The sequence below is a fragment of the Pongo abelii genome, chromosome 9 (genome assembly GCF_028885655.2).
Source record: "Pongo abelii isolate AG06213 chromosome 9, NHGRI_mPonAbe1-v2.0_pri, whole genome shotgun sequence".
NCBI classification, from domain to species: Eukaryota; Metazoa; Chordata; class Mammalia; order Primates; family Hominidae; genus Pongo; species Pongo abelii.
The window spans coordinates 78,514,369-78,538,016 of NC_071994.2; the positions used below are offsets into that span (position 1 = coordinate 78,514,369).

A 23,648-nucleotide genomic window follows, 5' to 3' on the forward strand; every position below is an offset into this window, starting at 1 on the left:
AATTTGGAAGATTTATAGATCTTTCTAAAAGTTGCAGTTGTGTCTTTTGCACTGCAAGTTTTGTCTTTTCAGTAGCATATGTTCATGTGCTTCAAATTATTAATCTTCCATAATTTCTGCCACCACTTAAACAATGCACCAGGTAAGTGTAGATGTCACTTAATTTGTGTGGTAAACTCTCACCAAGCAAGCTTATTAGTGATATTATAATAAACTGATAGCAAAATAAAAGTAAGCCAAGAATATGCTGAATAGCTTTTAGAATTTTTTCCTCTAACAATGAGCTTTTCTGTCTCTTTCTTGTTTGTACCATTCTTTGTTTCAAAAGTAGCATCAACTTGGGGATTATATAATAACAAATTTGTGAGTGTTACTGAAGTTTTAGGAATTCCCCTTTCCTTTGTCTTAGGTAGGACTGTGTTAAACCATAAAGGAATTTACACATTATCCACAGTAACCCAACTGGATTCATCGGCTCTTAGAAATTCCTTTCTGAGCTGAACTTAAATCCTTAAATTGTAAAAGTGATTTATTCCATTCAATGAAAGTTGGTAGTAATTCAACAGCAGTATCCAGTTGGTATACATCAAAGGCAAAACCCATTTGAAAAATTTTATACTTTCTACTTATCTGTCAAATAATTTCAGTAGTATGATTATGCTGGTCGAAGGAGACATTTACTAGTTGTGTGACCTTAGGCAAGTTATTTGGTGTCTCTGACTCAGTTTCCTCATCTGTAAAATGGAGGTAATAATACTACCAAATTCATAGGATTGAAGAGTTAATACATGTAATATGTTTAGAACAATCCTTGACATAAGTGCTTAATGATAACTATCATCATTACTATCGTTATTAGCATTATCATTTTTCCATTGCCCACTAACAACAGCTTTTATACTCTTATCTAAATCTGAGAATGGGTGGACATACAGAGTCTTAAACTCTAAGTTAGTTTGAAGAACCTATGGTTTCAAATGCAGAAATATTTCTGATTTAGTGAAGAGATTGATTATTTCTGAGTGAATTTAAACTTCAGCACTAATCATTAGTCAGGGTCTTTCATGGAGCCAAATTAAGAGAAGTGATACAACTACCTTTTGATATTCCAACCTCTGGTTGGATTCTTGGAATAAAATTTGCTCAAGGAATTTAGGGTAGAGAAACTGAGAGTGGTGTTTGCTTAGAGAGAGAGTTCAATTGTCTCAATTCCTTCTTAGAGTGAAGGGTGGTATAAATAAATAAAAGTAATGGTGCGTTTCTTCTAGTGTCGTTAGATCTAGTCTGTTTTTAACAGGAAGGATAATAACAATACATTGTCAGTGACACATACGGTTATATATACAGCACTCTTCTGTTCTTTTCTACTTAGGCTCCCTCGTTTACTGCCTCAGTTTCCCTTGTTTGAAAGCCTTAGAACCTCTGGCCATGCAGGCAGTTAGATAATTTTCAAAAGATTCAGTGAATTCCATCCTTAATTAGGGAAAATCTGACTTTTAAAATTATAAGTGCTTTTTACTTTCTCGTGTTAATTATAAAATTAACTTCCAAAAATTAGTTGAAATACTAGTTTTCATTAGTGATAGCAGATTTAAGTTAATGAAACCAAGGCCGATATTTATTTAGAAGGCATAGGAAGATTTCTTGTAGTTTCAGTTATGTTCGTGATAAGATTCAGATTATAGAATAAACTGTGTAAGAACCTAAGTATGTGACATTCCTTGAATTATAATTATTCATAATTTTGATCTTGCTTGCTTAAAATAAAGCCTCTCCTATTCACTCAGGGCACTTTTTATAATTTAAAAAGTTATATATGTTTGAGCATATATGTTTGATTTGTTTTTAGTGATTGAAAACCCTTGTAGCAGCGCTTTCTTTTTTGTTTAGTATGTCTGGACCTAATAGCTCTTCAGAATGGTCCATTGAAGGTCGTCGATTGGTACCACTGATGCCCCGGCTCGTTCCCCAAACCGCCTTTACTGTAACAGCTAATGCTGTTGCTAATGCAGCTATCCAGCATAATGCATCTCTTCCAGTGCCTGCAGAAACAGGAAGCAAGGAAGGTGAGTAGAAAAATATGCCTGTGTTAGAGATTACTTTTCTTAGAATCTTCAAGAAAATTTCAAGAAAAGTTGTCTTATTTTTCATCTACTTTTATTCTAGTGTTTAAAGGTTATAAAACATAGGAAACTCTAATTCTGAAATTAGACTGCCAGGTTTTTAGTCTTAGACAAAATTTAGGTCTCCCTTTTGTCGAAGGTGTGAATTATGTTAATCATCAAAATTGCAAAAACCTCGGAATGGATTTTTGATATCAGTGTGTCTTGTTAAAAATGAATAGAAGGCCTTAATGGATGACATTAGAAAATAAATAAAGTAACAGAAGTCATTTAGCTACTAAAAAATGATTCTGAACTGATAGCTTTAGAAAATAGAGCTGTTTTCATTTTCTGGAATCAGTGATATATGCTACTTCTTTGTTCTGGTTAATGAATGTGCTGAATCCATTCCCTGGCAGAAGGGTTTTATCATTATTTATCTAGTAATTGACACATGCTTTAAAAATCCTCCAATTCTCTAGAGGCCACCAAGAGTAATATTAAATTTGAGAGAGCATATTTGGATTGACTCAAGTAGTTTAGTTTGATGTTGCATGACAATGACCCTAAAAACAATGCATTTGTCAGGTTACTCTGGGGAATTGTCTTTGCTTACCTAGCAATGGCCATGAAACAGAGTAAGACACTCTTTTTATGCATGACAGGCTCTGTTTTAGGGTGAGAAAAGGTATATTTGGAGGAAGACAGTGTATAAACTTGGCCTCCATCGAGTTCTTTCATCTACTGACTCTCAGGTAGAGTGAAAAGAATACAGAGTTTCCACTAGTCAAATCCATGTTTGAATCTTAATTTGTCATTTCCTAGCTGTATGACCTCCAGCAAGTTTGAGCTTCTGTGAGCCTTGGGTTCCTCATCTTTAAAATGAGAATGCGATATTGTGAGAATTAGTGAAGATGTATGGAAAGGATTTAGTGTGTGGTACTTAATAAATGATGCCTGTAACTTATTCTTACTGTTGTTTAGCTGTATCCCTTTGTTGAATGATAGGTTGAAATATGATGTTGTCATTATTTTAGTTGAGTTGTTGTGCTGCTTGGATGGCAATGACTAGTGAGTTGATTTATAGAAAAGAACGTTACCTTGATTGTTTCCTAGTGGCCACGTTGGAAATTGCTAAGGTTAGGGAAAAATTATCCACCCATATCATTTGTGCTGCTATTAGTATTAAAAGGGAATACAAGTAAGTGCCTGTTGTCCCACTCCTGCCATGAGTGAAAATTATTTTCATTTTTTCTCAGTATAATTTTAAACTTTATTTCTTTGTAACTGTGTTTTTCTCCATCAGCAATGTCACCTGTAGACAAGCTGTTAAATACTTGGGAAAAATCTATTTAAGTGATAATTTTCAGGAAAGGTTATTAATGCCTTTTAATCTGAGGACCTAATACCTAGTACTGGCCTCTGACTTCTGATCACATGAAAATGTTAAAATTGGCCTGCAATAAAAATAATTTTTTTGTATGCCTGGACAGTTTTGGTGAAAGTTAACAGCAAACTTTTTTATCGTTCCTTCAGTAGTGGTTTGCTATTCCTACACAAGTACCACGTCAACCCCAACCTCTACCCCTGTTCCAAGTGGCAGCATAGCAACGGTTAAGTCTCCAAGACCTGCCAGTCCTGCCTCCAATGTAGTTGTCTTGCCAAGTGGAAGTACTGTTTATGTCAAAAGTAAGTGATATTCTCAGTGTTATCAGGGCCTTCTTGGCTGAATGCTGCAGTCTAGGCTCTGATTAGACCTGCCTTCCTGGATTAAATCGTTGGTCCACTAGCTGTTAGTAGGTTAGTTTTTGAAGATTTTAAAGAATTCCTTCCTTTACATGTGACTAGGTATATATTGCTTTTTTAATCAGTTCTGGGGTTTCAGAAGTGACTTCATTTTCATTGTCTGTGGGTAATCTGCCTTTGAACTGTGCTATCCTTAAGAATTCACTTTTTTGATTATCATGAAATAGAAATATTGTGAATAGAAACTGAAGGAATGTGCTTATGTAATTTATTCAATATTTCTCCTATAATTTTAATCTTTGTAGTATTTTCTTAGTTTATTTTATATAATGTATTATCCAGCTGTTATAGTCAGTGAAACATTCTAGAGAGCCTATCTTTATTTCTAATTGACTGTAATTTTTGAAGTTTCTTTTGTTTGTAGTTTTTAATTCCTTGATTCTACCCTATGAAGCAGTTTGGTGTCCTGTTCATTTTTTTTTCATTTTTTTGTTTTTAATTTGTGTTAAGACAGTGTTGCTTTATATATGTATTTTGTAATTTATAAAGAAAAGGGGCCGGGCACGGTGGCTCATGCCTGTAATCCTAGCACTTTGGGAGGCCGAGGCGGGCAAATCACCTGAGGTCAGGAGTTCAAGACCAGCCTGGCCAACCTGACGAAACCTCGTCTCTACTAAAAATACAACAACAACAAAAAATTAGCTGGGCGTGGTGACACATGCCTGTAGTCCCAGCTACTCGGGAGGCTGAGACAGGAAAATTGCTTGAACCCGGGAGGCAGAGGTTGCAGTGAGCCGAGATTGTGCCACTGCACTCCACCCTGGGCGACAGAGCAAGACTCTGTCTCAAAAAAAAAAGAAAAAAAAAAGAAAAGTGGTTGATTTGACTCACGATTCTGCGGGTTGGAAAGTCCAAGTTTGGGTGAGGATCTTATGCTGCTTCAACTCATGGCAGAAAGTGGAAAGAGAGCAGGTGTATGCAGAGAGATCCCATGGTGAGAGAGGAAGTGAGAGACAGAAACTGAGAAAGCCAGAATCTTTTTAAATTTTATTTTTTGCTTTGATTTTCCTGTCAACTGGAGGTTGACAACTGGAGATTAAGATTTGATTTTCATTGCTGTTTTAGACAGGAACAATTCTAGGTCTTTGTCAGCCCTGTTTAAATTAAGAGTTAAAAAATTGAAGGTGTAGGGGTTATATTTTATTACTAATTTCATGAGTCATGCTATATAATTGTTTATGTCTGCTCTGCAGAGATTTTCTATGTTAAGTTGCTATGTTTCATGTTTCTCACTTGATTTTTAAAAAGTCTACAAAAACAGTTGAGGCTTTAGTTCATAAAGAAAAAACGCAGAATCTAGGACTGTTAATTAAATTTATATCTGATCTCTGCGGATTTAGCCAAGGTGGTCTTTTAAAATAACTGTAGAGACCTACTTTTTGATCATTTTTAAAACACTAGGCTGGAGCCGGGCTCAGTAGCTCACACCTGTAATCCCAGCACTTTGGGAGGCTGAGGTGGGTGGATCAGTTGAGGTCAGGCGTTCAAGACCAACCTGGCCAACATGGTGAAACTCTGTCTCTACTAAAAATACAAAAACTAGTCAGGTGTGGTGGTGGGCACCTGTAATCCCAGCTGTTTGGGAGGCTGAGACAGGAGAATCACTTGAACCTGGGAGGCAGAGATTGCAGTGAGCTGAGATCGTGCCATGCACTCTAGCCTGGGCAACAGAGTGAGCCTCCATCTTAAAAGAAAAGAAAAGAAAAGAAAACACTAGGCCAGGCATAGTGGCTCATGCCTGTAATCCCAGCACTTTGGGAGGCTGAGGTGAGCAGATCACCCGAGGTCAGGAGTTTGAGACCAGCCTTGCAAACATGGTGAAGCCTTGTCTCTACTAAAAATACAAAAAATTAGCCAGGTGTGGTGGCAGGTGCCTGTAATCCCAGCTACTTGGGAGGCTGAGGCAGGAGAATCACTTGAATCTGGGAGGCGGAGGTTGTGGTGAGCTGAGATTATGCCACTGCACTCCAGCCTGGGCAACAGTGTGAGACTCTGTCTCATAAATAAATAAATAAATAAGTAAAATACTGAAAGTGCATCTCAAACATGAAGAAACTATTTCACATAATATGTAGTTTTAAGTAACAGGAAGATTATTGCTTTATGCTCAGAAGTCATACCAACAACATTAGTTTGAGATGTAATTGTTTATTTACCTAACTTTGTATGTGCAAGGCACTATACTGGGGAAACAAACCAATAAGACTTAGTCATTACCCTCTGGGAGCCTCTTACTAATGGGAGATATGTAGACAATCACATTGCCATCTGGTAAGTGGTACAGCTTAGGGGAGAGGTGGATTAGCTTTGCTTAGAGGAATAAGGGAAAGCTTCACTAAGGAGATGGCTTGTAGGATGATGATTGCAGAATGATGAAGAGGTCGTTGATGTTAGGTGGTATTCCCCAAGGAACAATAGTATATGGATACTCAGAGATGGGTAGAATGTGGTTAAGGTGGCTTTGGGGAATGGTGAGCAGTTCAGAATCCCAAGATTATAGGGGTACATGGGGTTGGATGTAACAGGTATTGTGTTCTTGGAAAGATATGGAGTCTTGAATGATATGGTAATGATTTTGTGCCTCATCTTGTAGGGAGATAAAAACTACTAAAGGATTTTAGGCAGTGCATAGGCATGATGAGATGTGAAATTTTGCAACTAGTAGTAGGATTGAGGGTAGGTAGAAGTGGACAGACTGGAAGCATGGACATCTTTTAGGTGATTGTTGCTAAGATACAGGCAGGAGATAAGAAGGCCTGACATGGCCATAGGTTTAAAGAAAGGAGGGAAGGCCAGGCACGGTGGCTCACACCTGTAATCCCAGCACTTGGGAGGCCAAGGTGGGTGGATCACCTGAGGTCAGGAGTTCAAGACCAGCCTGGGCCAACATGGTGAAACCCTGTCTCTACTGAAAATATAAAAATTAGCTGACTGTGGTGGCGGGCATATGTAATCCCAGCTACTTGGGAGGCTGAGGCAGGATAATCGCTTGAACCTGGGAGGCAGAAGTTGCAGTGAGCTGAGATCACACCACTGCACTCCAGCCTGGGCGACAGAGTGAGACTTTCTCTTAAAAGAAAGGAGGGAAGGCATTCAGAGACCACTTCTCTGAGGGAGGATTGATAGAACTTATTGGCTAACGGCTTAAGACAGAGAGAGGACAAGGATGATATAAGGATTTTAAAAATAAAGTTTATAATGCAAGATTAGTTTGGTATACATACAGCAATATTGTCATTGCCCTTCAGGTGTAAGCTGTTCAGATGAAGATGAAAAACCCAGAAAACGAAGGCGAACAAACTCTTCCAGCTCCTCTCCTGTTGTTCTAAAGGAAGTTCCAAAGGCCGTTGTTCCAGTCTCAAAGACGATCACTGTGCCTGTGAGTGGTAGTCCCAAGATGAGCAACATCATGCAGAGCATTGCCAACTCCTTACCACCCCACATGTCTCCTGTGAAAATAACCTTCACTAAACCGTCAACACAGACAACAAACACAACAACACAGAAGGTATGTGGTGGAGGGAGTCTCTGCCTGCCAATTGTTTCTTTTAGACAGTATCATTCAGATTTAATAAACATGCACTGAGTGCTTACTATGTGCTTGGCATTATGCTGGGGATGTTCACATCTTTTGCTTTGTTTAATTCTCCAGATAAGGCTTTGGGATAGGTATTATTTCACTTTTGCAGATGAGGCTTTCCGATGTTAAATGACTTGCATAATATGACACAGTTAGCCGAATCTCTTCTAAGAATTGTGCTCTATTTTATAGTTGTAATCCTATTTGGAAAAAATTTAAAATAGAAAAAAATTTTAACCTATATTTGTATGACCTTCCCTGTAGCAACTCAGATTTTAATTTGCCAAAGTAGTAAAGTCGTCAGGTGTTTCACAGAAGAAAGGAAGGATATAATTAAGTGAATAACTTTTGTTATCTTCTTTTTAAATTCTTTGTATGCTGTTATTAATTCATTCCTAAACTCTTCTCTAAATATGTTGAAGTCATTAGTATTTTGTCAGTTTCATGTTTTTAGACCCCTCTGTCTTCCCACACTGATCTGGATGGACCATAATGGCTCTCTAGGCTTGTTGCACACCTATATTTCTGGGATCTCTCTTTAACCATCATTCTGATCTTCTTTGTTAGTTTCTTTGCTCATTTTGCCAGAGCATATCCTCCAGTAGCTACCTGGTGTATGGGTGGATGGAAAGTAAATTTTTGGGGACCTTGCATGGTAGACTGCAAACTTCTTTATTCTACCTTCCCACTTTTTTTATGGTTTAACTAGGAAAAGTATTCTAGGTTGGAAGTCATTTTCCCTGTGAATTTTTGAAGGTATTGTTGCTCTGTTGGCTTCTGGCTTTCATTATTGATTTTGGGAAGTCCAGTACCATTCTAATTTCAGATACTGTTTTTCTCTTTACAAACTTTCAGTAACTTTCAGAATTCTGAAATTTCAAGGTAATGTTCCTTGGTGTGGGTCTTTATTTCATCAATTAGGTTGTATACTCAGTGGGCCCTTTTATTCTGAATATTTATGTCCTTCAATTCTGATACATTTCTTGAGTTATTTATTTGATTTGTCTCTGTTTTTTCTTTTTGGATCACCTGTTATTTGCCTATTGAACTGCCTGGATTGATCCATTTATCTTTCTCATTTCCATTTTCCATTTGTTTGCATTGTTTTCCTACTCTAATATAATGGAAAAAGCCTGTATTTTGGAATTGGACTTCTTGGATTCAGATCCCAGCTTTTGTCACTTACTGGCTTCGTGACTGTGGGAACACTAAACTCTCTACCCGAGTTTTCTCATCTATAAAACAGAGAAAGCAATGTATTTATTTTATAGGATTTTTGGGTGTAAATACATGAAATAATATATGAAAAATTGTTACAGCCTTGCATGTAGTAAATGTTCAGTATTTTTATTTTCTTTATCATTTAATTTTATTTTTCACTACATTTATAGAGTTTTTCATTTTTGCTCTCATACTTTAAATTTCTAGTAACTCTTTTTCTCTCAAAGTTCCTTTAAAAAAAAAAAGCATCCTACTCTTTCATAGAAGCATTGTATTCTCTTACCTAATGAGATTCATGACAATTTTTTAAATATTTTCTTCTTTCATGCTCTCTCTGTAAGTTCCTTTTATCTATTTGTTTTGATCTCTTTTATTTAGTTTTCTTAAGTGTCTGGCTGTCTGCTTACGAATGAAAATAGGCACTAAAAAGGTGACAGAAAGCTCTGTGTGTATGGGTGGGACATGCTGACTGGTGACTTTCATCGTAAATTGACCTAGCGGGACTATTTTGTTCAGAAACATCCACTACCCCTTTACCTCCACCATTTGTCACTGTCTTTAGGGCTTTTGTTTGGACTGGTAGGATTGTTCAGAAATATCCCAGTTTCCTGCCTTGAGTAATATAAGCCTGGGTGGCAGTGTTTTGTTTGGGGGTTAAATAGAGGGAAAGGGCTGGGTGGGCTCACCATTCGTGATATATATACTTCACTTATCTCCTCTGTTTTTAGCATAGTACCTGGCCCCCCAGATGTGCCTGATGTCATTAGATTTCTTTGTCAATCTCCCTCATGACAGTAAATTCTTAGCCTTCCCTTAGGATGGGGGAGATTAGCTAGGGATCTAAATGGTTCTTAAATAGATTTTCAACTAATTTTCCTCTCTTTAGTTGCGTGTTTATCCCCACTTCAGAAGCATCTGGTGTTCTCAATTCCTGAGTCTTTCTGGGGCTCACAAATGCAGGCTGCCTTATTTTTTGTTACTGTTTACTGCCTTAGGTTTTTACACTCTTAGATATGCTTAATCCATTCTTATTTGCCTGTTTTTCAGTTTCCAAACTTTGTAGCTGTTGTCTCCTTTTTGTTTTGACCTTATAGGTTTATGTGCCTTTTCCCTTTTAAAAAAAATCCCTTCATGCTGTTTTAGAGGGATTTTCGGGAAGGAGTGGAGGTAAATTCTGTGTTCAGTGTATGGTCTTTCAACCTTTGAATCTTTACTCCTGTGATAACTTCCCCTTAAAGAACCTCCTTGAGTTTCTTGCAAAGATGTCACCATATAATATATTAAAAATTATCATTATTAGTAACTGGAAGTGATAATGAGCTGATCTGTGGGATGTAATTCTATTTTCAGTCTGAAGATGAGGGATTATGTTATGGTATTAGAATCAAACAACTTTGAGAGTCAGGAGTCCTGGGTTAGAACCCTAGCTCTTCTAGTGTGACCTAAATACATCAGTCTTTCTAAATCTGTTCACTCATTTATGAGATGAGAATGATGTCATCTTAGGACATTATTGCAAGGATTAAATGAGATCGGATATTTAAAGAGCAACATAAGGTATGTATTCAACAATTGTTAGTTCCTTCCCTTGCAGGTATTTTATGGAATGTAGAGTTTTGTTTATTTACACTGTTGATTAATGACCTGTTCCAAATAAATGAATTCGTCAGTTCATTGAAGCATATCCCTTCATATATAGAAATTAACTATTTTTGATGACTTCTTAAGTTTTATACTGAGGATAATTTTTACATTTTTATTTGATGACTCCAAGATAATCTTTCTGAATGTCACTTTTTATATGCTATTATAGTTATTGCTTTCTAAGCTGGCCCTATGTTAGGTGGCATCAGTCTGCTATGCCCTGAATTTTTAAGTCTATTTACTATAACGCTTTTACTGCCTTTGTTGCTGGATCTTATTTTCTCAGTAATTCTTCTCTCTTCCCCGCTTCTTGTCTAGTCTTTTAATTTAGTATTTGAGAAATAGTAAAGCAAAGCTGTAGCTAAAAGAGTACCTACCTCCCATCCATATCCTTCTATTCCTGTACTCTGTTTTATTGTTATTCATTATACTTACAACTAGTTGACATTATATTGCAAAGTTGTTTATCTTCTGTTTCTCCCAGGGACTATAAGCTGCTAAGGGTAGAGACTTTGTCTTATTCTTCAATGTATTCCCTAGTATTTAGAATAGTACCTGGCATGTAGTAAGTGCCAATTAATATTTGTTGAATGAGTAAATTAATTAATGAACGAATAGATGTATCTGGTTCCAATACTGGCTTAGCTACCTCCCTTGAGCCTGTTTCTTTATAAAATAAAGATGATCATAGGCCGGGTGTGGTGGCTCACACCTGTAATCCCAGCACTTTGGGAGGCTGAGGCAGGCGGATCACCTGAGGGTAGGAGTTCTGAGACCAGCCTAATCAACATGGAGAAACGCTGTCCCTTCTAAAAATACAAAATTAGCCGGGCGTGGTGGCACATGCTACTCGGGAGGCTGAGGCAGGAGAATCGCTTGAACCCAGGAGACAGAGGTTGCAGTGAGCCGAGATTGTGCCATTGCACTCCAGCCTGGGCAACAGGAGCTAAACTCCATCTCAAAAAAAAAAAAAAGCAACGTAGTACATACAGTGAGTGCTCAGTAAATGTCACCTAACACTATTAACTTTTCAGTCTTCTTTGGTAGACTTAGCTAAAAATACGTGTAGTAGATGAGGACTCAGTGAAGTTTGTGAACTTTTTTTAAGTTCATTGACTTTACCATATATTTATTTTTATTTTTTTTCTTCTGAATTTTCAATTGAGAATGGATAGTTGAGGTTTTCAGACCTGTGATGTTTAAAAGAGGGCATATTTATCTCCCAAGTTATATGTGAGCCATACCATGAGAGTTCAGGTTCAGAACCTTAGATTTGGCTTACTATGGTTAAAAAAAACAAATGTTTAAAACAAATTAAATTGAAAATAAGACTCATTCATTCTGCAAATATTTATTGAGCACCTACTACGTTCCAGTTGTAAAACTGTACTCTTTTACTTCTTGTGTACTCAATGCCGTTACTTTTATTATTTTGTGGACAAGCTGATATGGGTAGGACTAATAAATGTTCTTAGAGTTTTATGTTTTTCTTTTGCTTGGATAATTGGATTTTTCTGAAATCTATCCAAGGCTGTTGCCATTATTGCATTCACTTTGGATTTGTCACAAATCCTGTATAAGGCAACTTAGGAATTATAGTAGGTGAAGTGATTTTTATATTAAGTATAATTATTTATGAATTTGTGGAATTTATTCAAATTCAAATAGGTAATATATTTTCAGGGTAGACACATTTCCACCTGTGTTAATGTGGTGCCTTCATTTTAAATATAACATTGATGCAGCACTTATATATCAGAGCAGCAGAATTTTAGCTTTATGCCTTCATGTGCTTGATTGATATTTTTCATTTTGTCCTTAGGGTGCAAGTCCCAGCACTCTTAAGGAGTTTTTGTGAGTGCTAGAAGGTCAGTAATTTGAATTATGGCCTGAATAAACACTGTTTGGTTCACTTGGTTTTAAACCCCTATACTTCCCCCTGTTGTAATGAGTAACTTTAAAGTACAAGTAGGTTTCCTCCAAGATGGATCTCTAATGAAAGATAACTTCTTTTCAGATCAGAAATCATCTTGCAGGCTGAAATCTCAAAATAGATTTTATCATTTGTATCTGTAACCTAAAATATGCTCTTAAAGACTCTAGATTCATTTTGCTGAAGTTTTGTCTTAATGTTAAAGCCTACATGTATACTCTAATTCTGAAATTGCAAATATTTGGTACAAGTGTGAATGCTTCCCTTGCCCTTGCGCATGACAGACATTGCTAATTAACTGTGGCATACTTTCCTGCTAAGCCTTGGTGAATTCTTATCTGGGCCTCAAAGTCCTTATAAGCATTGTGCTCCAGGAAGCTACTACAATTAGTTCAGAACTGGCAGAAGTGAACCCTAATTGCCATTACTACTCTAATGGTTTGGCTGTGGCAGCAGCTGTGAATTCTTTGGATTCTCAGAGGTATCAGAATTTGGGAAAAAAATAAGAAAAGTTTTAAGTGAAACAAAGTATATTGAAATACATTTTCAGATTGATTTGATGTATAATGCCTTTACTGATATCCTTTTCACATTTATTAAGTAGTAGTAATCTACTAAGTACCATTTGTTGACTGCCAAATATTGACAACCTGCTATGTGCCTAGCACTATGTCAGATGCTTAACATCATTATATCGTTTAATCCTTGTAATGACTTTGCAAGGTTGGTATTATTATCCCCATTTTATAGATGAAAACTGGAGCCCAGAGATTCCAACATGTCCAGGGGCCTGCCATTTTTAAGTGGCAGAGGCAGGATCTAAGTGCAGGTTCATTTAAGCTTGTGGTCTTTTTGCCATATTGGTCTACTTCTCAGCTTGAATCGTGGTTGATTGTTGTTTTCTAATAATGCTATATAGGTGTTTGCTGATCAAGTCTATCTATAAATATGCTGGTTGACTCTATATAGGTGTTTGCTGATCTTATGTATCTTTCTTGATGCCTCAAATAATTAACTAACAAACTCCTTAAAGTAATGGACAAGTGCTTATATCTTGTAATTCTCTGTAACACTGGATGAGTACTTATATCTGGTAATTCTCTGTAACACTCAAACTATATAATAACAATGTTATGGTCAGAGCTTCTTTGAGATGTAGCTCCTGAGTACAGATATATTCAGTAAATTTTGACTGACTAACTTCTGGCCTTCTTTAGAAGTGATATAAAAATGAAAAAGAATTTTCCCTTAAATTCTTTAGATTTTTCAAAACAGTTTTTCTTTTCTAGCTAGGTACAAATAATTTCATTTAAAGAGGAAGGAGATAATCTGCTCTGTTTTGGGTTTTACTATACCACCCCAGACTAAAAATATGATACTACAGACTTCTAAATAATTTTTGTGTTCTCATTTGTAAAATGGGGATAATAATAGTACACGTATCATAGAATTGTTGGGAGATTTAAATAAGCCAATACATATTAGCCCTAGGAGCTATTCTTGATTCTGTTCTTTTCCTTAACCCTGCCATTTCCATTCATCAACAAATCCTATTCTCTCTACTTTTCAAAATAATCTGACTCTGATCACTTCTCTTTATTTCTACTACTGACACTCCAGTGCAGACAGCCGCTATCATTTTTTGCTTGGTCTGATGCAATAGTTTAACTGGTCTCACTGCTTCCCCTCTTGCCTCTTATCATGTAGCAGCTAGAGTGATCTTTTAAAATATACATCAAATTTTGTTTTTCTTCCTACTTAAAATCTTCCTGTGGCTTTCTAGTATACTTAATATAAAAATCTAAATTCTGCATTTGATGTAGCCTCTGCTTACTTTTCCAACTCCTCTTTGCCCTATGTGCTTTTTGCTACACTGCTTTCTTTTCTGTTTTTAAATTTGTCAAGCTACTTCTGACATGAGGTCCTTTCCTTCATACTATTCTCTCTGTCTGGAATGATTTGTTGCTAAATCATTTACAGTTCTCTAGTTATACTGGCAAAACGTTGACATCTCTTTCCTGCCTCTCTTTTTCTCCATTCTTCATATCAACATACAAACAAATCCTGTTGGCTTTACCTTTGCAGTGTATTCAGAATCTGTTCACTTTTTACCTCTTCCACCACAAATACTTTGGTCACCATCATCCCTGCCTGGTTTGTTACAGGAGCTTCTTAATTTGTCTCCCTGTTTCTACCTTCATTGCCCTATTGTACTTTTTACCTAACAGGTAGAGTAATGATTTTTTAAAAAATGGACTTTATTTTTTAAAACAGTTTTAGATTTACAGAAAAATTGAGAAGATAGTACAGAGAGTTCTCATATACTCTGCACCCAGTTTTCTCATTCTCTTTGTTTTGTTTTTTACCAACTTCCTGAGAAGTCTCCTTTATTCTGAACATTTTACATTGGTGTGATACATTGTTATAGCTAATAAACAGTATTAATGCATTAATGTTAATTAAGTCCATGGTTTATTCATATTTCCTTGGTTTTTACCTATTGTCTTTTTCTGTTCCAGGATACCATATTATATTTAGTTGTTATTTCTCCTTAGGCTCCTCCTGATTCCTCTTTACTGTGAAAGTTTCTCAGACTTTCTTTTTTTTGATGACCTTGACAGTTTTGAGGAGTACTGCTCAAGTATCTTGTAGATACCCCAACTGTTAGAATTTGTCTGATGTTCTTCTCATGATTAGACTACGATTATGGGTTTTTGGACAGAAGACCTCAGAGAGAAAGTACCTTTTTCATCACATCATATAAAGGGTATATACTGTCAACATGCTCTTACATGGTTTAGTCCTTCATTACTTCTCTGCAGTTGTCTACTACTACTTTGTACCCCATACATTTCTATCCCGTTCACTAGATCTTTGAAGTTTCTTGAACATACCAAGCTTGCTTCTGCTTTAGGGCCTTTGTATTTACTGCTCCCTGTGCTGATGGATGGTCTTCTGGGTAGCACCATGGTTCATATCCCTACTTCCTTCTGGTTTCTGCTCATATGTCACCTTACTGAGAGGTCTTTATTGAATACATTACTTAAAAAATCATACAGTGCTCCCATCATTCTTTATTCTCCTACCATATTTTTTTGTCTCTTCCATTTGTCTCCGCGTGACATATACTTACATTTCTGTTTATTTCTCTCCCACTACTAAAATGTAAGCTACTTGAAGGTATCAACTTTGTTTCTTTTGTTCATTCTTCTATTCTCCAACGTCTAGAACCATGCCTGGCACATAGTAGGTGCTCAATAAATATTTATAAACGAATGAATGTTTAAATTACTTTCTAGAAAGAGTGTGCCAATTTATACTCCCTAAGTAGTATGCTGAAATGTCTACTTTCCTGTATCTTATACAGCATTGATGTTATCTTTTAAAATATTTGATTTGTAAAATTGTTGCTTTTAAATGCATTTTGATGATTACTAGTAAAGGAAAATTTTAATATATTTTTAGTTGTATATTCTCTGTTGAATTGCTTCTTCGTTTTTCATAAGCTGTTTTTAAATTGTATATAACTAACTGTGAGTCTAGATACATTAGTAGTTTAGTAGGTACATAAAAATGACTTATTTTTTATTCCTTAGGTTATTATAGTCACCACATCACCAAGCTCAACCTTCGTGCCCAACATTCTCTCCAAATCCCATAACTATGCAGCAGTCACTAAGCTTGTACCAACATCAGTCATTGCTTCTACAACCCAGAAGCCGCCAGTTGTTATAACTGCTTCACAGTCCTCTCTGGTCAGTAATAGCAGCAGTGGCAGCAGCAGTTCTACACCATCACCTATTCCTAATACAGTTGCAGTAACAGCTGTGGTGTCCTCTACACCATCTGTGGTCATGTCAACAGTAGCACAAGGTGAGTGCTGTTTCACAATTTAATTCTGTCACAGTTGCTATATGGAATTTTGAAGAAAACTTGGTGGGTGTGTTTCTCTGCTTTGGATATGAAGGTCCCTACTGTTAGACCCAAGATCACCACCCCATGTACCCCAGTTTGAGAATGTCAAGATGGTAGGTGATTCCATTTTCTTATATTAGTATGCTTGCCCCAAGTTGTTTTGCACAGTACCTAATTACCTGGGCTGCTAACATTTACAAAATGTAGGTTAAATCTCATCACTATAAATTTCAAAGGGCTGTACAAATATCTTTAATATAAGGAAATTTTTAAATGAGAAATTTGAAATTATATTACCATAGGTTCTTCAGAGGAAACATCAAGTATACATCCTCTTCAAAGTAAATGATAAGAGGTAGGAGGAAGAAGATGGTTTCAAGGATATGCCATTTGCTTTTTCTTCAGTCTCCTACATTTTTCTTTTCTTTTTTTCTCATTGAGACAGGGTCTCGCTGTGTCACCCAGGCTGGAGTGCAGTGGAGCAATCTTGGCTCACTGCAACCTCCACCTCCCGGGCTTAAGTGATCCTCCCACCTCAGCCTCCTGAGTAGCTGGGACCACAGGCACACACCACCAAAACTGGTATTTTTTTTGTATTTTTGGTAGAGACGGGGTCTCGCCATGTTGCCCAGGCTGGTCTGGAACTCCTGAGTTCAGACAATCCACCCGTCTCAGCCTCCCGAAGTGCTGGTATTACAGGCACGAGCCACTGTGCTCTGCTAGTCTCCTAATTTTTTCTGTATGGATAGATGATGGAAATACTAACTGAAGAGCAACTGAGACCTGAACTCAAGGGCAATTGCTGCTTAATAGCAGAGTAGGCTGGGCACAGTGGCTCACGCCTATAATCCCAGCACTTTGGGAAGCGGAGGCAGGTGGATCACTTGAGGTCAGGAGTTCAAACCAGCCTGGCCTGTAACATGGTGAAACCCTGTCTCTACTAAAAAAATACAAAAATTAGCCGGGCATGGTAGTGCACACCTGTAATCCCAGCTACTCGGGAGGCTGAGGCAGGAGAATCGTTTGGATCACTTGAGGTCAGGAGTTCAAGACCAGCCTGGCCTGTAACATGGTGAAACCCTGTCTCTACTAAAAAAATACAAAAATTAGCCGGGCATGGTAGTGCACACCTGTGATCCCAGCTACTCGGGAGGCTGAGGCAGGAGAATTGTTTGAACCCGGGAGGTGGAGATTGTAGTGAGCTGAGATCCAGCCCTGGTGACAGACCGAGACCCTGTCTCAAAAAAAAAAAGCAAAGGAAAAGAAGTGTGGAAATCTCAGTTCCATTTTAGCTTAGTTTCTTAATACCTTTGTGTTCCTCCCATATGAAAGACAAGACAAATAGCGTATCATCAGAAATGTCCTTTTTTTAGTGTTCGTAGGTCTTAAGAGAGTGATTAGACGGAAGCATATATTATATAGAATTCATACCCATATTTATAGTCTGTCAAAGGGAGCTTGGAAGCAATATAGAAGGGTACTTGGTATTAGTTTTCATTAAGTTTTATGTGAATAATATATAACTCAAGACAGATTGGGGCTTGGAAATATTCTAGTTTATGAACTAGGAGTGAATGCAAGCACTTAAGTAGGAAAACAGTGTCTTGATTGCTTTAATGATATATTGTGTTATTTTATGTAACTTTTAGCAAGGAAGAGATTACATAGATATGGATGCAGTCAGTATTTCTTCACTCTGCAGCTGTTATAGTAGGATATGGGAGCATCTGTCATTATTTTCTAGTTCTGATACCCATTTAATGTCTCAATCAATGACAAGAAGTAGCAGTCTTCAAATTTCCTTTTATGTTACCTTAAGTAATTTAAAAAAATTCCAACATTTCTATTTATACAGCAGTGAATGAGAATATAGTCCTGTTAAATACAGAAATATATGTTTTTTGAGATAGAGTCTCCCTCTGTCGCCCAGGCTAGAGTGCAGTGGCGTGATGTTGGCTCACCACAACCTCCGCCTCCCGGGTTCAAGCAGTTCTCCTGCCTCAGCCACCCCAGTAGCTGGGACCTCAGGTGTGTGCCACCACGCCTGGCTAATTTTTGTATTTCTAATAGAGGTGGTGTTTTGCCATGTTGCCCAGGCTGGTCTCCAACTCCTGGCCTCAAGACATCCTCCTGCTTCAGCCTACCAAAGTGCTGGGATTACAGGTGTGCGCCACCACGCCTGGCCTAAATATAAAAATAATTTTTATACAGAAAATTTGTTTAAAATGTTGGTTACAAACATGTTCCGAATTCACCATTTTATAATTTGAAGGTTGAGAGAAGGAAAGGCCACCTGACTCCTCACCCGACTGATCTGTGTGTCAACACTAATATTAATTATCATCTGTTGATAGTTGTTTTTCTCTGCCAATACTCATCAAACAGTTTGCTGGTTTTACTGTATTAGAAAGATTACTGTTTTTCCAAGATAGATGGTACTATTTGAGATGAGAGATATTTCTCTTGGTTACTAATAAAATATCTTGAAGCAAAATGAATATTCCAAGCTTCTAATTTTCATTCTTAATTTTCTCCAGGTAGCCACTGAATCCCTTAGGAACTTAGGACTTTCTTCATTTTCTCCTTTGCTTCTTAGCATTCTACATCTCTTTGAGCCTGAAGTAATTATAGGGGAGCTGGATGTGACATCTCAGAGGTTTCTCTTAAAGTCACTGGAAGTTAATAGAGAATGAAGGATGTGAAAGTAAACTCTGAATATAGATACTCAAGGAAATGATGTGATTATTTTGTTTCTGTTTGAGATATTTAATTTAGGTGTTACTACTACTAAGAAATCAAGGAATTTTATTTTTTTTAAACAAGGTAAATATTGATGGAAATGGTAACACATAGACTGCGTTTGTGATTGTGCCTGCAGGGCTTCTGTAGCAGCTCCGGTGTGGGTACATCAGGCAAGAGGGCATTCCGTGTCTCCTTCTACTATGGACTAGAGACATATCGTTTTAGGGCTGATGTATCTCTAGTTGTGCCTGTAGGGATAGCTGGTGGTAGAGGGGAAAGGGTCTTAGCAGTAACTTGGTAAATGACTCCATGTTTGTAAGTGTAGTGATGGTCCACACTGCATTAATTGATGTAGTTATGTCTCTTTTAACTTAGCAGTCTTCTCTCTCTTTTGTCCTTGCAACTTACTTGTTGAAGAAATAACTAATTTTTCCGAGAGTTTCCCATAGTCTGGATTTTACTGATTTCATCTGTGTATTGTAGTTTAACAAGGTCTCCTGTTCAATGCATTTCCGTAAAACTGGTAGCCAAATCTAGGAGCTTGATTAGATTCAAGTCTGATTGTTTTTGGAAATAGGAAGAATGAACATTTTATAAGTGGTGGTGTATGCTTCTTGTTGCATCGTTTTAAGAGACACGTAATGTCTGTTTTTTCTCTTTAGTGATGTTAACATTGACTAGAGGATACAAGTGTTACCAAATGGTTTTAATAGCTATTGATAATCTTTGCCTAGATCTATTATTTTATTGGTTGTTGCAAAATGCATTTTATCTTTATTTTCATTTATTAGCTAGAATTCTTAAAGAAGTACTTTCCTTTATTATTATTGCTTACCCTGAGGTACAATTCATATGGGAAAAGCAGGATACATGCCTGATTATTTCTCTTTATTTGTATGTTTTCAGATGAATTGGTTCATTGGCCAATAAGATTTTCACTCCCCATATTATTAAGATTTTTCATGTCTATCAATGCATTGCAGATCTTCCTTCTGGTGCTCACATTGTTCCATCCTTGCCAGTGGGAGCCTCTTAGTTGGTTTCTAAATTCTTTTGACACAACTACATTAGTCTTTAATAGTGTCTTTGTTTTGTGGTATGTTGAGATGTTCCAGGTTCATCTTGTACATTTTCTCCGCTAGACTTGAAATTAGACATTTCTTCAGGGAGTCCTGGTTTCTTAGTGAAAAATGGTGTTTAGATACCACAATCTGGGCATTGTGGGGGTGGTCATTACTACTGAATTGGTCATTGTTCCTGCATTTTATTGGTGGACAGAGCTACAGTTCTTTTCTGTTTAAGAGGAAATATATCATCACTTCATACTGATATTACCAATTCCAATTTATAATTATGGGTTTTAACTTTTTCTATTTGTATGTTTGTATCTTTTTCTCCCCTGATGATTCAGAAAGAATCTTTAGGAATCAGAAAATCCTGATTCCTAATGATTAATAAAATTGTACCTTTAATGTATTGTATAATACATAATAGTTTCAGAATAACAGAACCAATACGATTATTGAACATAAATTTTTATTGTAGTTATTTAGTTTTTAAGGGTATTCTAAGGATATACAATCAAATTACTGTATTTAAAAGTCACTTGAAATTCTTTTCTCTGTAGTCAAGCATTATAGGTTAATTTGTTTCTGGGTTTTTTTGTTTTTGTTTTTTGTTTTTTGTTTTTTTGGATTGTCATTTTGAAAATTTTTGCTAAATTTTATTTATAATTATATAACATATTTATGTAGTTCCAAAATCAAATCCACAAAATCAGGTATGTTCTGAGAAGTCTGTTTATCTGTGACTCCAACAGTCTGTTCTGTCCTCCCTGATGGGTAATCTTTTTAATTTTTATTTCTCCTTTCATTTTTTAGCATATAAGCAAATATGAATTATTATATTTTACTTTTTTCTTAGATAAATGTAATATGTTATACAAACTGTTGTTCACTTTAATGTTTGGAAGGAGTAATTTTTAATTTGGTGGTTATAAGTCTGGTGCTGGCAATACAGAAAGAGGTAATAGCTGAAATGTGGTTTGCGTGTATAGAAGGAAATAGTTTATCTTAGATGACTGCTTCTTCATAGTTGATTCATCTTCCTTTTTCCTCCAGATTTTGTACTTAACAGACTAGAAGCTGTAATTAGCTTTTATTATCTCTCAAATCCATTCTCAAATGGACTATTATTTCTTAGATTGATTCCACTTTTTATTCTGCCTGTTTCTTAGATTAATTGTTGCTACTGTTTTTTTTCTTTGGTGAGAAAAATTTGCTCTCATCTTGTTCTTTTTATGTTATATTATGGATTTCATGAATTATTTACCCAATGTTGTGACAGTCTTCTGCTGACCTTTTATTTTCCCTCCTTGACCCGTCTTCAACCTAACAAGTTACTTCCAATTACATTGTTTCCACGAATACTCCTGCTGTCTGCACTTTATTTACTTTCTTTAGGCTGGCCCTGAATGCAGTTTCTGTTTTCCATTCCCATTTCACAAAATACCTTGCCTGTGAAATCCCCCAACCTTATCAGTTCAACATGGTTCCCATTTAGTATCTAAAAGCATTTAAAAGTTATTTAAAACCTAACAATATTAGTAGGTCAGACAGTTTAGGAGAACAATAGAGAACAAAGCACTACCAGTAATCCCACCACTGTACCACAATAGCACTTTCTGTTTTGTATATTATTACCTTTTTACCCATGTGAATAATTTTTTTCTTTTTTGAGACTGAGTCTTGCTCTGTCATGCACGCTGGAGTGCAGTGGTGCGATCTTGGCTCACTGCAATCTCTGCCTCCCAGGTTCAAGCGATTCTCCTGCCTCAGCCTCCTGAATAGCTGGGATTACAGGCACGTGCCACCATGCCCAGCAAATTTTTGTATTTTTAGTAGAGAAGGGGTTTCACCATCTTGGTCAGGCTGGCCTTGAACTCCTGACCTCAAGATTCACCTGCTTCAGCCTCCCAAAGTGCTAGGCTTACAGGCGTGAGCCACCACACCTGGCTGTGAATAATATTTTTTACATATTTGGAATAAAAAGTTCATATTCTATTTGGTAGCGTGCTTTCTTCATATATCGTTGCTTCATTAACATTATTCTATTTTTCTATAAATATCCTAATTATTTTCAGAGCTGTTTAATATTTTTATTATTGTTGCATAATTTATTATAATATATAATGTATAATAATTTATTAAATTATTCCCTTATTGTTGGGTATCTAGTGTGTTTCCAGGGTTTGATATTCTAGATTTAACTATAGTGAACATCTTTGTGAATTTAATTGAGCCTTCCATTTTCTTAGAACCAGCACTCAGGAGCAGGATTACCAAATACAAGAATTGGAATTTTTTTGTAGAGTTTACTAAATACCATATTTTGTCCCCACGAACTATATACCCTTTCGGAATATTTCATTAGTACCTGGCCACTATTAAGTCCTTATTCTTCTTGTTTAAAAAAAAATGGGGCAGAGGGAATAATTTTGGCGATTAAAGAAAAATTGAGTAGCATACTGCTTAACCAGTACTGTTTGATCATCCCTAATCCGAAAATCTGAAATCTGAAATGCTCTAAAATCTGAAGCTTTCTGTGTGCCAACTGATGCCACAAGTGGACAATTCCACACCTGATTTCATGTGGTAAATTGTAATTAAAACACAGGTGCACACCACACAGTTTATTCAGCGTTCCCAAGGGAAAAAAGACTCCTTCTGCCTTCTGTAGCAGTGATATATCTTTTCCTTGCACACCCAGATTCCCCTCACACAAGCACTCCCACAGACGGTAATAAAATGGCATGTATGCAGGCTGGATGCGCCAATAACAGGTTCCCCACAATGCCCCACATGGGGCCAAGACCTGTGTGCATCACTTACTGTGTTTTTTTGCTTATTTTCTGTTCTGTGGTATAAAGATGTTGAAAATGTCCAAAAGGCCCACAGGTACCTCTGTGGGGTAATGGTGACAAGGACACAAGGAAGCATTTATGTTTATCTATAGCACAGAAAGACAAGCTGTTGGAGAAACTGGACAGTGGTGTTAAGTGTGCAGTGTGTTGCAGAAGAGTATGGTGTTGGAATGACTACTATATGTGACCTGAAGAAACAAAAGGATAAGCTATTGAAATTCTGTGCTGAAATCATGAACAGAAGTTAATGAAAATTAGAAATACACTGCATAAAGCTAAAAATGAAGATCTCGATCACGTATTGAAAAAGTGGATCCATCAGCATTGGAGTGAACTCATGTCACTTAATGGTAATACTGGTCATGAAACAAGCAAAGATCTATCATGAACTAAAAATTGAAGGAAGCTGTGAATATTCAATAGGCCATTTGCAGAAATTTAAGAGGAGACATGGCATTACAGTTTTAAAAATTTGTGGTGATAAAGCATTTGTTGATGATGAAGCAGCAAGAAGTTCATTGACAAGTTTGCCAAAGTCACCGCTGGTGACTATCTTATGCCAGAACAAGTCAGTAATGCTGATGAAACATCACGGTTTTGGTGTTAATGCCCCAGAAAGACACTGGCTATAGCAGATGAGACAGCCAATACAGGAATTAAGGATGGTAACAAAAAAGCATGTATTACTAGGGATATCTTTTCTGATTGGTTCCCAAACATCTTGTACCAGCAGCTTGTGCTCACTGCAGGGCAGCTGGACCATGCAACAATGGCAAGATTTTA

At 36.7% G+C, this 23,648-nt stretch overlaps 1 protein-coding gene across 21 annotated transcripts in view; it reads left to right on the forward strand.

Annotated features, from left to right (window-relative positions):
* EMSY (EMSY transcriptional repressor, BRCA2 interacting) overlaps nt 1-23,648 on the forward strand; it is a 105,725-nt gene that overhangs the window by 12,258 nt on the left and 69,819 nt on the right. For 11 of the 21 annotated variants that reach the window (XM_054524841.2, XM_024255629.3, XM_024255632.3 and 8 more), the window contains 4 exons: nt 1,891-2,066; nt 3,639-3,791; nt 7,157-7,416; nt 15,883-16,159. In XM_054524841.2, the coding sequence (XP_054380816.1) occupies nt 1,891-2,066; nt 3,639-3,791; nt 7,157-7,416; nt 15,883-16,159 (866 nt within the window). The remainder of the gene's footprint in view (nt 1-1,890; nt 2,067-3,638; nt 3,792-7,156; nt 7,417-15,882; nt 16,160-23,648) is intronic. The other 10 variants (XM_054524846.2, XM_063711301.1, XM_024255638.3 and 7 more) reach the window with 2 other exon arrangements.